A 12,500-nucleotide genomic window follows, 5' to 3' on the forward strand; every position below is an offset into this window, starting at 1 on the left:
CCTGAATCTAACTGGAGTTCGCGGTGGTGGAGGAACTGGATCGGAAAAAAGAGGGATTTTTGTTGTAAGATATCTAATGAAACCGTCGCTGGAATTGATATCTCATTTAAAGAGAAAGATATCAAATATCTGGAGTTTCTTTTTGTATATTATATGGATGATCCGATCCGCAAGGGCCATGATTGGGAATTGTTTGATCGTCTTTCTCCGAATAAGAGGCGAAACATAATCAACTTGAATTCGGGACAGCTATTCGAAATCTTAGTGAAAGACTGGATTTGTTATCTCATGTTTGCTTTTCGTGAAAAAATACCAATTGAAGTGGAGGGTTTCTTCAAACAACAAGGAGCTGGGTCAACTATTCAATCAAATGATATTGAGCATGTTTCCCATCTCTTCTCGAGAAACAAGCGGGCTATTTCTTTGCAAAATTGTGCTCAATTTCATATGTGGCAATTCCACCAAGATCTCTTCGTTAGTTGGGGGAAGAATCCGCACGAATCGGATTTTTTGAGGAAAATATCGAGAGAGAATTGGATTTGGTTAGACAATGTGTGGTTGGTAAACAAGGATAGATTTTTTAGCAAGGTACGAAATGTATCGTCAAATATTCAATATGATTCTACAAGATCTAGTTTCGTTCAAGTAACGGATTCTAGCCAATTGAACGGATCTTCTGATCAATTCATAGATCCTTTCGATTCCATTAGTAATGAGGATTCGGAATATCACTATCACACATTGATCAATCAAAGAGAGATTCAACAACTAAAAGAAAGATCGATTCTTTGGGATCCTTCCTTTATTCAAACGGAAGGAAGAGAGATAGAATCAGACCGATTCCCTAAATACCTTTCTGGATATTCCTCAATGCCCCGGCTATTCACGGAACGTGAAAAGCGAATGAATAATCATCTGCTTCCGGAAGAAAGCGAAGAATTTTTTTGGAATTCTACAAGAGCCATTCGTTCTTTTTTCTCTGACAGATGGTCAGAACTTCATCTGGGTTCGAATCCTACTGAGAGGTCCACTAGGGATCAGAAATTGTTGAAGAAAGAACAAGATGTTTCTTTTGTCCCTTCCAGGCGATCGGAAAATAAAGAAATAGTTAATATATTCAAGATAATTACGTATTTACAAAATACCGTCTCAATTCATCCTATTTCATCAGATCTGGGATGTGATACGGTTCCGAAGGATGAACTGGATATGGACAGTTCCAATAAGATTTCATTCTTGAACAAAAATCCATTTTTTTATTTATTTCATCTATTCCATGAACGGAAGAGGGGGGGATACACGTTACGCCACGATTTTGAGTCAGAAGAGAGATTTCAAGAAATGGCAGATCTATTCACTCTATCAATAACCGAGCCGGATCTGGTGTATCATAAGGGATTTGCCTTTTCTATTGATTCCTACGGATTGGATCAAAGACAATTCTTGAAGGAGGTTTTCAACTCCAGGGATGAATTGAAAAAGAAATCTTTATTGGTTCTACCTCCTATTTTTTATGAAGAAAATGAATCTTTTTATCGAAGGATCAGAAAAAATTGGGTCCGGATCTCCTGCGGGAATTTTTTTGAAGATCCAAAACCAAAAAGAGTGGTATTTGCTAGCAACAACATAATGGAGGCAGTCAATCAATATAGATTGATCCGAAATCTGATTCAAATCCAATTCCAATATAGTCCCTATGGGTACATAAGAAATGTATTGAATCGATTCTTTTTAATGAAGAGACCTGATCGCAACTTCGAATATGGAATTCAAAGGGATCTAATAGGAAATGATACTCTGAATCATAGAACTATAATGAAAGATACGATCAACCAACATTTATCGAATTTGAAAAAGAGTCAGAAGAAATGGTTCGATCCTCTTATTTTTCTTTCTCGAACCGAGAGATCCATAAATCGGGATCCTAATGCATATAGATACAAATGGTCCAATGGGAGCAAGAATTTCCAGGAGCATTTGAAACATTTCGTTTCTGAGCGGAAGAGCCGTTTTCAAGTAGTGTTCGATCGATTATGTATTAATCAATATTCGATTGATTGGTCTGAGGTTATTGATAAAAAAGATTTGTCTAAGTCACTTCGTTTCTTTTTGTCCAAGTTACTTCGTTTTTTGTCCAAGTTACTTCTCTTTTTGTCTAACTCACTTCCTTTTTTCTTTGTGAGTTTCGAGAATATCCCCATTCATAGGTCTGAGATCCACATCTATGAATTGAAAGGTCCGAACGATCAACCCTGCAATCAGTTGTTAGAATCAATAGGTCTTCAAATCGTTCATTTTAAAAAATTGAAACCCTTTTTATTGGATGATCATAATACTTCTCAAAAATCGAAATTCTTGATCAATGGAGGAACAATATCACCATTTTTGTTCAATAAGATACCAAAGTGGATGATTGACTCATTCCATACTAGAAAGAATCGCAGGAAATCTTTTGATAACACGGATTCCTATTTCTCAATCGTATCCCACGATCAAGACAATTGGCTGAATCCCGTGAAACCATTTCAGAGAAGTTCATTGATATCTTCTTTTTCTAAAGCAAATCGACTTCGATTCTTGAATAATCCACATCACTTCTGCTTCTATTGTAACAAAAGATTCCCTTTTTATGTGGAAAAGGCCCGTCTCAATAATTCTGATTTTACGTATGGACAATTCCTCACTATCTTGTTCATTCACAACAAAATATTTTCTTCGTGTGGTGGTAAAAAAAAACATGCTTTTTTGGAGAGAGATACTATTTCACCTTCGTCAATCGAGTCACAGGTATCTAACATATTCATATCTAACGATTTTCCACAAAGTGGTGACGAAAGGTATAACTTGTACAAATCTTTCCATTTTCCAATTCGATCCGATCCATTAGTTCGTAGAGCTATTTACTCGATTGCAGACATTTCTGGAACACCTCTAATAGAGGGACAAAGAGTAAATTTGGAAAGAACGTATTGTCAAACTCTTTCAGATATGAATCTATCCGATTCAGAAGAGAAGAGCTTGCATCAGTATCTCAATTTCAATTCAAACGTGGGTTTGATTCACACTCCATGTTCTGAGAAATATTTACAGAGGAAAAAACGGAGTCTTTGCCTAAAAAAATGCGTTGACAAAGGGCAGATGGATAGAACCTTTCAACGAGATAGTGCTTTTTCAACTCTCTCAAAATGGAATCTATTCCAAACATATATGCCATGGTTCTTTACTTCGACAGGGTACAAATATCTAAATTTGATATTTTTAGATATTTTTTCAGACCTATTGCGGATACTAAGTAGCAGTCAAAAATTTGTATCCATTTTTCATGATATTATGTATGGATTAGATATATCATGGCGAATTCTTCAGAAAAAATTGTGTCTTCCACAAAGGAATCTGATAAGTGAGATTTCGAGTAAGTCTTTACATAATCTTCTTCTGTCCGAAGAAATGATTCATCGAAATAATGAGTCATCGTTGATATCGACACATCTGAGATCGCCAAATGTTCGTGAGGTCCTCTATTCAATCCTTTTCCTTCTTCTTGTTGCTGGATATATCGTTCGTACACATCTTCTCTTTGTTTCCCGAGCCTATAGTGAGTTACAGACAGAGTTCGAAAAGATCAAATCTTTGATGATTCCATCATACATGATTGAGTTGCGAAAACTTCTGGATAGGTATCCTACATCTGAACAGAATTCTTTCTGGTTAAAGAATCTTTTTCTAGTTGCTCTGGAACAATTAGGAGATTGTCTAGAAGAAATACGGGGTTCTGGCGGCAACATGCTATGGGGTGGTGATCCCGCTTATGGGGTCAAATCAATACGTTCTAAGAAGACAGATTTGAAAATAAACTTCATCGATATCATCGATCTCATAAGTATCATACCAAATCCCATCAATCGAATCACTTTTTCGAGAAATACGAGACATCTAAGTCATACAAGTAAAGACATCTATTCATTGATAAGAAAAAGAAAAAACGTGAGCGGTGATTGGATTGATGATAAAATAGAATCCTGGGTCGCGAACAGTGATTCGATTGATGATAAAGAAAGAGAATTCTTGGTTCAGTTCTCCACCTTAAGGGCAGAAAAAAGGATTGATCAAATTCTATTGAGTCTGACTCATAGTGATCATTTATCAAAGAATGACTCTGGTTATCAAATGATTGAACAACCGGGAACAATTTACTTACGATACTTAGTTGACATTCATAAAAAGTATCTAATGAATTATGAGTTCAATACATCCTGTTTAGCAGAAAGACGGATATTCCTTGCTCATTATCAGACAATCACTTATTCACAAACTTCGTGTGGGGCTAATAGTTTTCATTTCCCGTCTCATGGAAAACCCTTTTCGCTCCGCTTAGCCCTATCCCCCTCTAGGAGTATTTTAGTGATAGGTTCTATAGGAACCGGACGATCCTATTTGGTCAAATACCTAGCGACAAACTCCTATGTTCCTTTCATTACAGTATGTCTGAACAAGTTCCTGGATAACAAGCCGAAAGGTTTTTTTCTTGATGATATCGATATTGATGATAGTGACGATATTGATGCTAGTAACGATATTGATCGTGAACTTGATACGGAGCTGGAGCTTCTAACTATGATGAATGCGCTAACTATGGATATGATGTCGGAAATAGACCGATTTTATATCACCCTTCAATTCGAATTAGCAAAAGCAATGTCTCCTTGCATAATATGGATTCCAAACATTCATGATCTTGATGTGAATGAGTCGAATTACTTAGCCCTCGGTCTCTTGGTGAACTCTCTCTCCAGGGATTGTGAAAGATGTTCGACTAGAAATAGTCTTGTTATTGCTTCGACTCATATTCCCCAAAAAGTGGATCCCGCTCTAATAGCCCCGAATAAATTAAATACATGCATTAAAATAAGAAGGCTTCTTATTCCACAACAACGAAAGCACTTTTTCACTCTTTCCTATACTAGGGGATTTCACTTGGAAAAGAAAATGTTCCATACTAATGGATTCGAGTCCATAACCATGGGTTCCAGTGCACGAGATCTTGTAGCACTTACCAATGAGGCCTTATCAATTAGTATTACACAGAAGAAATCAATTATAGACACTAATACAATTAGATCTGCTCTTCATAGACAAACTTGGGATTTGCGATCCCAGGTAAGATCGGTTCAGGATCATGGGATCCTTTTCTATCAGATAGGAAGGGTTGTTGCACAAAATGTACTTATAAGTAATTGCCCCATAGATCCTATATCTATCTATATGAAGAAGAAATCATGTAACGAAGGGGATTCTTATTTGTACAAATGGTACTTCGAACTTGGAACGAGCATGAAGAAATTCACGATACTTCTTTATCTTTTGAGTTGTTCTGCCGGATCGGTCGCTCAAGACCTTTGGTCTCTACCCGGACCCGATGAAAAAAATAGGATCACTTCTTATGGATTCATTGAGAATGATTCGTCATGTCATATAGGCCCGAGTCGGACATCTAATTGCTTAGATTTGAATTATCCTTATCCGGAGGATGCCTTATATATATTAATATTATATCAAAAAGATGGACAATCAAACCTATTTCTCGATTCAATAGAAGTCCAACCAAAGAGGTGAATAGGGTCCCAAATAACGAGAGATATGTAAAAAGTAGGTCAGATTTCGCCTATTCCTAATCCTAAATGGAATGTAACGACGTAGGGATCCCTATGTAAACATAGTATCTATTTAGATACGCTCGAATGACCCCTTCTCATAATGAGAATGTATATAACCTTATTCCGGTCTGGTCCGGTATGGAATGAACTTATAATCATGGAATCGACTCGATCATCAGATTATAGATTATAAAGTTCATAACCTTATAGTCCTTTCCAATCATTTTGGCGTAACCGATCCTCTATTCGTTGATTCCAGTTTAGTAAGAGGGATCTTGAACCTAAATATAGATTCTAGAAGCTAAAAGGGTATCCCATCTGAGCAATCGTCAATAATCGGGTTCATTGATTTCCGGTAAGTTAGATGCTATCACAATCATACATCAACTCTCCAACAACATAACCATTGATTGCGGAGAAAACGATCTTCTTATTAGCGCTTGTCTGTTTAATATCACTACCCAACACAAAACAATCATCTAAATATAACCACCCTCCCCAAGGAATAAAATCCAATGAACCCCGCCCGAATTATATTGTCGATTGTTGGCTCATGATATACCCTTTTTAGCTTTCTAGAATCTATTTCTTAGTTTCAAGATCCCTCTTACTAAGGACTCAAAGAATTAGTAGATCGTTCCCCCTCCCAAATTGGAATGGACTAGTTTATGAACTTATAATCTACATCTGATGATCGATCGAGGATTCCATGAATTATAAGTTCACACATCCATCCCGTACCAACCGGAAAAGGTTATAATACATTCTCATTAATTAAATGGGTCATTCGAAGCGTCATCTTATCTAAATCGAAATACTAGTTTACATAGGGATCCCCACCTAAATCCCCATAGGTCGTAACAAAATTCCATTTAGGATTAGGAATAGGCGAAATCTGACCTACTTTTTATTTTTTTTCTATCTCTCGTTATTTGGGAACCCTATTCAACCTCTTTGGTTGGACTTACTTTGCTATTCTGTTCTATCTATTCTACTAACATCCTAACATGTTCTTATTATTCATTCTCTTTCTTTCTATCTTTCTTCTATTCTAATTGAATCGAGAAATAGGTTTATGTCCATCTTTTTGATATAATATTATATATATATTAAGGCATCCTCCGGATAAGGATAAATTCAAATCTAAGCAATTTAGATGTCCGACTCGGGCCTATATGACATGACCGATCATAGAAATACTTCCACACTCCCCTTTGTCATATTTCAATACACCGTACTAGATAGATATCATATTTATGGAATACGATTCACTTTCAAGATGCCTTGGTGGTGAAATGGTAGACACGCGAGACTCAAAATCTCGTGCTAAAAAGCGTGGAGGTTCGAGTCCTCTCAAGCATAATATTGAATGGAATAAGTTCGGCAGCGGATCGCGAAATCTTGGCGATCTTCTCTATCTAATGAATGGGGAGGGGAGTCCGCTTTGAAATCGTCCGCCCTGCGCCCCGCAGTATATGATTCAACAGAATCACACAAGGGATTGATACAATCTAAACCTCTGGTAAATGCCCCCGTAACCCAGCAGATAAAGTACATAGTCCGTTTTAGGGATTGGTGACTTACCCATTCAGTGACTTTGGCACTGGATGGACGTTACCAAAATTGGTACTATCGGGTCGGGTGAATTCAATAATAGACGCCTGGCGGCATTCCAGCCTTCCTTCTCCTTTCAGGACCTATCCTAAACAGAATCCAGTACTTCTTGGTCGTGAATATCTGAATAGGGCGAACCACTCCGTGGATATCTTTACTTCGGAACAAAACATTAGAATTAGGCTCGGTCAACTGGAATGTGTATTATCCATATAGGGGATCTTCCAATTGAGAAGATCTATCGACCTGACGACGAAGTATAGTGTTTATTATTATTTATTATTAGTGTTGATTCGTTATTGGAACAGATAGCAACAACAATTTCATCCGACATGCGTATTTTTGATTTTCCAATGGATTTCCATCCTTCATTAATGGAAATTTTTTGATGTAGTGAGTAATAGCTCTGGTTGTTCGCTGTTCAAGAATTCTTGTTTAGGCAGTTCGTACCATCCATACATAGTGTTTTGATCTAAGATTTCAATTCTTCCATGTTTCCGTCGTAGCATATTGTTCCATGGAGCTAAGTGGAAGAAACAGGTGTTTCTACAACTCTACCACCCAGTCAATTCCGTTCCACTTAATCCCTATTTCATGGACACATATCTTTCCGGCTAAGTAATGGGAAACCTTTCTCGAATCATTCTCAATGAATCCATAAGAAGTGATCCTATTTTTTTCATCGGGTCCGGGTAGAGACCAAAGGTCTTGAGCGACCGATCCGGCAGAACAACTCAAAAGATAAAGAAGTATCGTGAATTTCTTCATGCTCGTTCCAAGTTCGAAGTACCATTTGTACAAATAAGAATCCCCTTCGTTACATGATTTCTTCTTCATATAGATAGATATAGGATCTATGGGGCAATTACTTATAAGTACATTTTGTGCAACAACCTTCCTATCTGATAGAAAAGGATCCCATGATCCTGAACCGATCTTACCTGGGATCGCAAATCCCAAGTTTGTCTATGAAGAGCAGATCTAATTGTATTAGTGTCTATAATTGATTTCTTCTGTGTAATACTAATTGATAAGGCCTCATTGGTAAGTGCTACAAGATCTCGTGCACTGGAACCCATGGTTATGGACTCGAATCCATTAGTATGGAACATTTTCTTTTCCAAGTGAAATCCCCTAGTATAGGAAAGAGTGAAAAAGTGCTTTCGTTGTTGTGGAATAAGAAGCCTTCTTATTTTAATGCATGTATTTAATTTATTCGGGGCTATTAGAGCGGGATCCACTTTTTGGGGAATATGAGTCGAAGCAATAACAAGACTATTTCTAGTCGAACATCTTTCACAATCCCTGGAGAGAGAGTTCACCAAGAGACCGAGGGCTAAGTAATTCGACTCATTCACATCAAGATCATGAATGTTTGGAATCCATATTATGCAAGGAGACATTGCTTTTGCTAATTCGAATTGAAGGGTGATATAAAATCGGTCTATTTCCGACATCATATCCATAGTTAGCGCATTCATCATAGTTAGAAGCTCCAGCTCCGTATCAAGTTCACGATCAATATCGTTACTAGCATCAATATCGTCACTATCATCAATATCGATATCATCAAGAAAAAACCTTTCGGCTTGTTATCCAGGAACTTGTTCAGACATACTGTAATGAAAGGAACATAGGAGTTTGTCGCTAGGTATTTGACCAAATAGGATCGTCCGGTTCCTATAGAACCTATCACTAAAATACTCCTAGAGGGGGATAGGGCTAAGCGGAGCGAAAGGGTTTTCCATGAGACGGGAAATGAAAACTATTAGCCCACACGAAGTTTGTGAATAAGTGATTGTCTGATAATGAGCAAGGAATATCCGTCTTTCTGCTAAACAGGATGTATTGAACTCATAATTCATTAGATACTTTTTATGAATGTCAACTAAGTATCGTAAGTAAATTGTTCCCGGTTGTTCAATCATTTGATAACCAGAGTCATTCTTTGATAAATGATCACTATGAGTCAGACTCAATAGAATTTGATCAATCCTTTTTTCTGCCCTTAAGGTGGAGAACTGAACCAAGAATTCTCTTTCTTTATCATCAATCGAATCACTGTTCGCGACCCAGGATTCTATTTTATCATCAATCCAATCACCGCTCACGTTTTTTCTTTTTCTTATCAATGAATAGATGTCTTTACTTGTATGACTTAGATGTCTCGTATTTCTCGAAAAAGTGATTCGATTGATGGGATTTGGTATGATACTTATGAGATCGATGATATCGATGAAGTTTATTTTCAAATCTGTCTTCTTAGAACGTATTGATTTGACCCCATAAGCGGGATCACCACCCCATAGCATGTTGCCGCCAGAACCCCGTATTTCTTCTAGACAATCTCCTAATTGTTCCAGAGCAACTAGAAAAAGATTCTTTAACCAGAAAGAATTCTGTTCAGATGTAGGATACCTATCCAGAAGTTTTCGCAACTCAATCATGTATGATGGAATCATCAAAGATTTGATCTTTTCGAACTCTGTCTGTAACTCACTATAGGCTCGGGAAACAAAGAGAAGATGTGTACGAACGATATATCCAGCAACAAGAAGAAGGAAAAGGATTGAATAGAGGACCTCACGAACATTTGGCGATCTCAGATGTGTCGATATCAACGATGACTCATTATTTCGATGAATCATTTCTTCGGACAGAAGAAGATTATGTAAAGACTTACTCGAAATCTCACTTATCAGATTCCTTTGTGGAAGACACAATTTTTTCTGAAGAATTCGCCATGATATATCTAATCCATACATAATATCATGAAAAATGGATACAAATTTTTGACTGCTACTTAGTATCCGCAATAGGTCTGAAAAAATATCTAAAAATATCAAATTTAGATATTTGTACCCTGTCGAAGTAAAGAACCATGGCATATATGTTTGGAATAGATTCCATTTTGAGAGAGTTGAAAAAGCACTATCTCGTTGAAAGGTTCTATCCATCTGCCCTTTGTCAACGCATTTTTTTAGGCAAAGACTCCGTTTTTTCCTCTGTAAATATTTCTCAGAACATGGAGTGTGAATCAAACCCACGTTTGAATTGAAATTGAGATACTGATGCAAGCTCTTCTCTTCTGAATCGGATAGATTCATATCTGAAAGAGTTTGACAATACGTTCTTTCCAAATTACTCTTTGTCCCTCTATTAGAGGTGTTCCAGAAATGTCTGCAATCGAGTAAATAGCTCTACGAACTAATGGATCGGATCGAATTGGAAAATGGAAAGATTTGTACAAGTTATACCTTTCGTCACCACTTTGTGGAAAATCGTTAGATATGAATATGTTAGATACCTGTGACTCGATTGACGAAGGTGAAATAGTATCTCTCTCCAAAAAGCATGTTTTTTTTTACCACCACACGAAGAAAATATTTTGTTGTGAATGAACAAGATAGTGAGGAATTGTCCATACGTAAAATCAGAATTATTGAGACGGGCCTTTTCCACATAAAAAGGGAATCTTTTGTTACAATAGAAGCAGAAGTGATGTGGATTATTCAAGAATCGAAGTCGATTTGCTTTAGAAAAAGAAGATATCAATGAACTTCTCTGAAATGGTTTCACGGGATTCAGCCAATTGTCTTGATCGTGGGATACGATTGAGAAATAGGAATCCGTGTTATCAAAAGATTTCCTGCGATTCTTTCTAGTATGGAATGAGTCAATCATCCACTTTGGTATCTTATTGAACAAAAATGGTGATATTGTTCCTCCATTGATCAAGAATTTCGATTTTTGAGAAGTATTATGATCATCCAATAAAAAGGGTTTCAATTTTTTAAAATGAACGATTTGAAGACCTATTGATTCTAACAACTGATTGCAGGGTTGATCGTTCGGACCTTTCAATTCATAGATGTGGATCTCAGACCTATGAATGGGGATATTCTCGAAACTCACAAAGAAAAAAGGAAGTGAGTTAGACAAAAAGAGAAGTAACTTGGACAAAAAACGAAGTAACTTGGACAAAAAGAAACGAAGTGACTTAGACAAATCTTTTTTATCAATAACCTCAGACCAATCAATCGAATATTGATTAATACATAATCGATCGAACACTACTTGAAAACGGCTCTTCCGCTCAGAAACGAAATGTTTCAAATGCTCCTGGAAATTCTTGCTCCCATTGGACCATTTGTATCTATATGCATTAGGATCCCGATTTATGGATCTCTCGGTTCGAGAAAGAAAAATAAGAGGATCGAACCATTTCTTCTGACTCTTTTTCAAATTCGATAAATGTTGGTTGATCGTATCTTTCATTATAGTTCTATGATTCAGAGTATCATTTCCTATTAGATCCCTTTGAATTCCATATTCGAAGTTGCGATCAGGTCTCTTCATTAAAAAGAATCGATTCAATACATTTCTTATGTACCCATAGGGACTATATTGGAATTGGATTTGAATCAGATTTCGGATCAATCTATATTGATTGACTGCCTCCATTATGTTGTTGCTAGCAAATACCACTCTTTTTGGTTTTGGATCTTCAAAAAATTCCCGCAGGAGATCCGGACCCAATTTTTTCTGATCCTTCGATAAAAGATTCATTTTCTTCATAAAAAATAGGAGGTAGAACCAATAAAGATTTCTTTTTCAATTCATCCCTGGAGTTGAAAACCTCCTTCAAGAATTGTCTTTGATCCAATCCGTAGGAATCAATAGAAAAGGCAAATCCCTTATGATACACCAGATCCGGCTCGGTTATTGATAGAGTGAATAGATCTGCCATTTCTTGAAATCTCTCTTCTGACTCAAAATCGTGGCGTAACGTGTATCCCCCCCTCTTCCGTTCATGGAATAGATGAAATAATAAAAAAATGGATTTTTGTTCAAGAATGAAATCTTATTGGAACTGTCCATATCCAGTTCATCCTTCGGAACCGTATCACATCCCAGATCTGATGAAATAGGATGAATTGAGACGGTATTTTGTAAATACGTAATTATCTTGAATATATTAACTATTTCTTTATTTTCCGATCGCCTGGAAGGGACAAAAGAAACATCTTGTTCTTTCTTCAACAATTTCTGATCCCTAGTGGACCTCTCAGTAGGATTCGAACCCAGATGAAGTTCTGACCATCTGTCAGAGAAAAAAGAACGAATGGCTCTTGTAGAATTCCAAAAAAATTCTTCGCTTTCTTCCGGAAGCAGATGATTATTCATTCGCTTTTCACGTTCCGTGAATAGCCGGGGCATTGAGGAATATCC

At 36.9% G+C, this 12,500-nt stretch overlaps 4 protein-coding genes across 4 annotated transcripts in view; 1 reads left to right on the forward strand and 3 right to left on the reverse strand.

The window, feature by feature from the left end:
- LOC125598850 (protein Ycf2-like) overlaps nucleotides 1-5,613 on the forward strand; it is a 14,512-nt gene extending 8,899 nt beyond the window's left edge. Inside the window, exon 1 of the mRNA XM_048772588.1 lies at nucleotides 1-5,613. This exon is cut by the window's left edge and continues 8,899 nt beyond it. Coding sequence (XP_048628545.1) covers nucleotides 1-5,613 — 5,613 coding nt within the window.
- A 2,653-nt stretch (nucleotides 5,614-8,266) lies between these two features.
- On the reverse strand, nucleotides 8,267-10,375 carry LOC125598852 (protein Ycf2-like). Its single transcript, XM_048772590.1, has one exon. The coding sequence runs from the start codon at nucleotides 10,373-10,375 to the stop codon at nucleotides 8,975-8,977; it is 1,401 nt and encodes a 466-aa protein (XP_048628547.1). The 3' UTR covers nucleotides 8,267-8,974.
- Nucleotides 9,394-11,846, reverse strand: LOC125598853 (protein Ycf2-like). The gene has a single exon (XM_048772591.1). It carries the CDS (start codon nucleotides 11,844-11,846, stop codon nucleotides 10,476-10,478), a length of 1,371 nt encoding a protein of 456 aa, XP_048628548.1. The 3' UTR covers nucleotides 9,394-10,475.
- LOC125598854 (protein Ycf2-like) overlaps nucleotides 9,394-12,500 on the reverse strand; it is a 3,812-nt gene continuing 705 nt past the window's right edge. The window contains exon 1 of the mRNA XM_048772592.1: nucleotides 9,394-12,500. This exon is cut by the window's right edge and continues 705 nt beyond it. Within this exon, the coding sequence (XP_048628549.1) occupies nucleotides 11,991-12,500 (510 nt within the window). The 3' untranslated portion in view covers nucleotides 9,394-11,990.

The sequence above is a fragment of the Brassica napus genome, unplaced genomic scaffold (genome assembly GCF_020379485.1).
Source record: "Brassica napus cultivar Da-Ae unplaced genomic scaffold, Da-Ae ScsIHWf_1764;HRSCAF=2396, whole genome shotgun sequence".
Lineage (NCBI taxonomy): Eukaryota > Viridiplantae > Streptophyta > Magnoliopsida > Brassicales > Brassicaceae > Brassica > Brassica napus.

Excerpts from the sequence above, each read along its gene's own strand:
- LOC125598852 (XM_048772590.1), bottom strand. The coding sequence starts at position 10,375 with ATGAATCTATCCGATTCAGAAGAGAAGAGCTTGCATCAGTATCTCAAT.
- LOC125598853 (XM_048772591.1), bottom strand. The coding sequence starts at position 11,846 with ATGAAGAAAATGAATCTTTTATCGAAGGATCAGAAAAAATTGGGTCCG.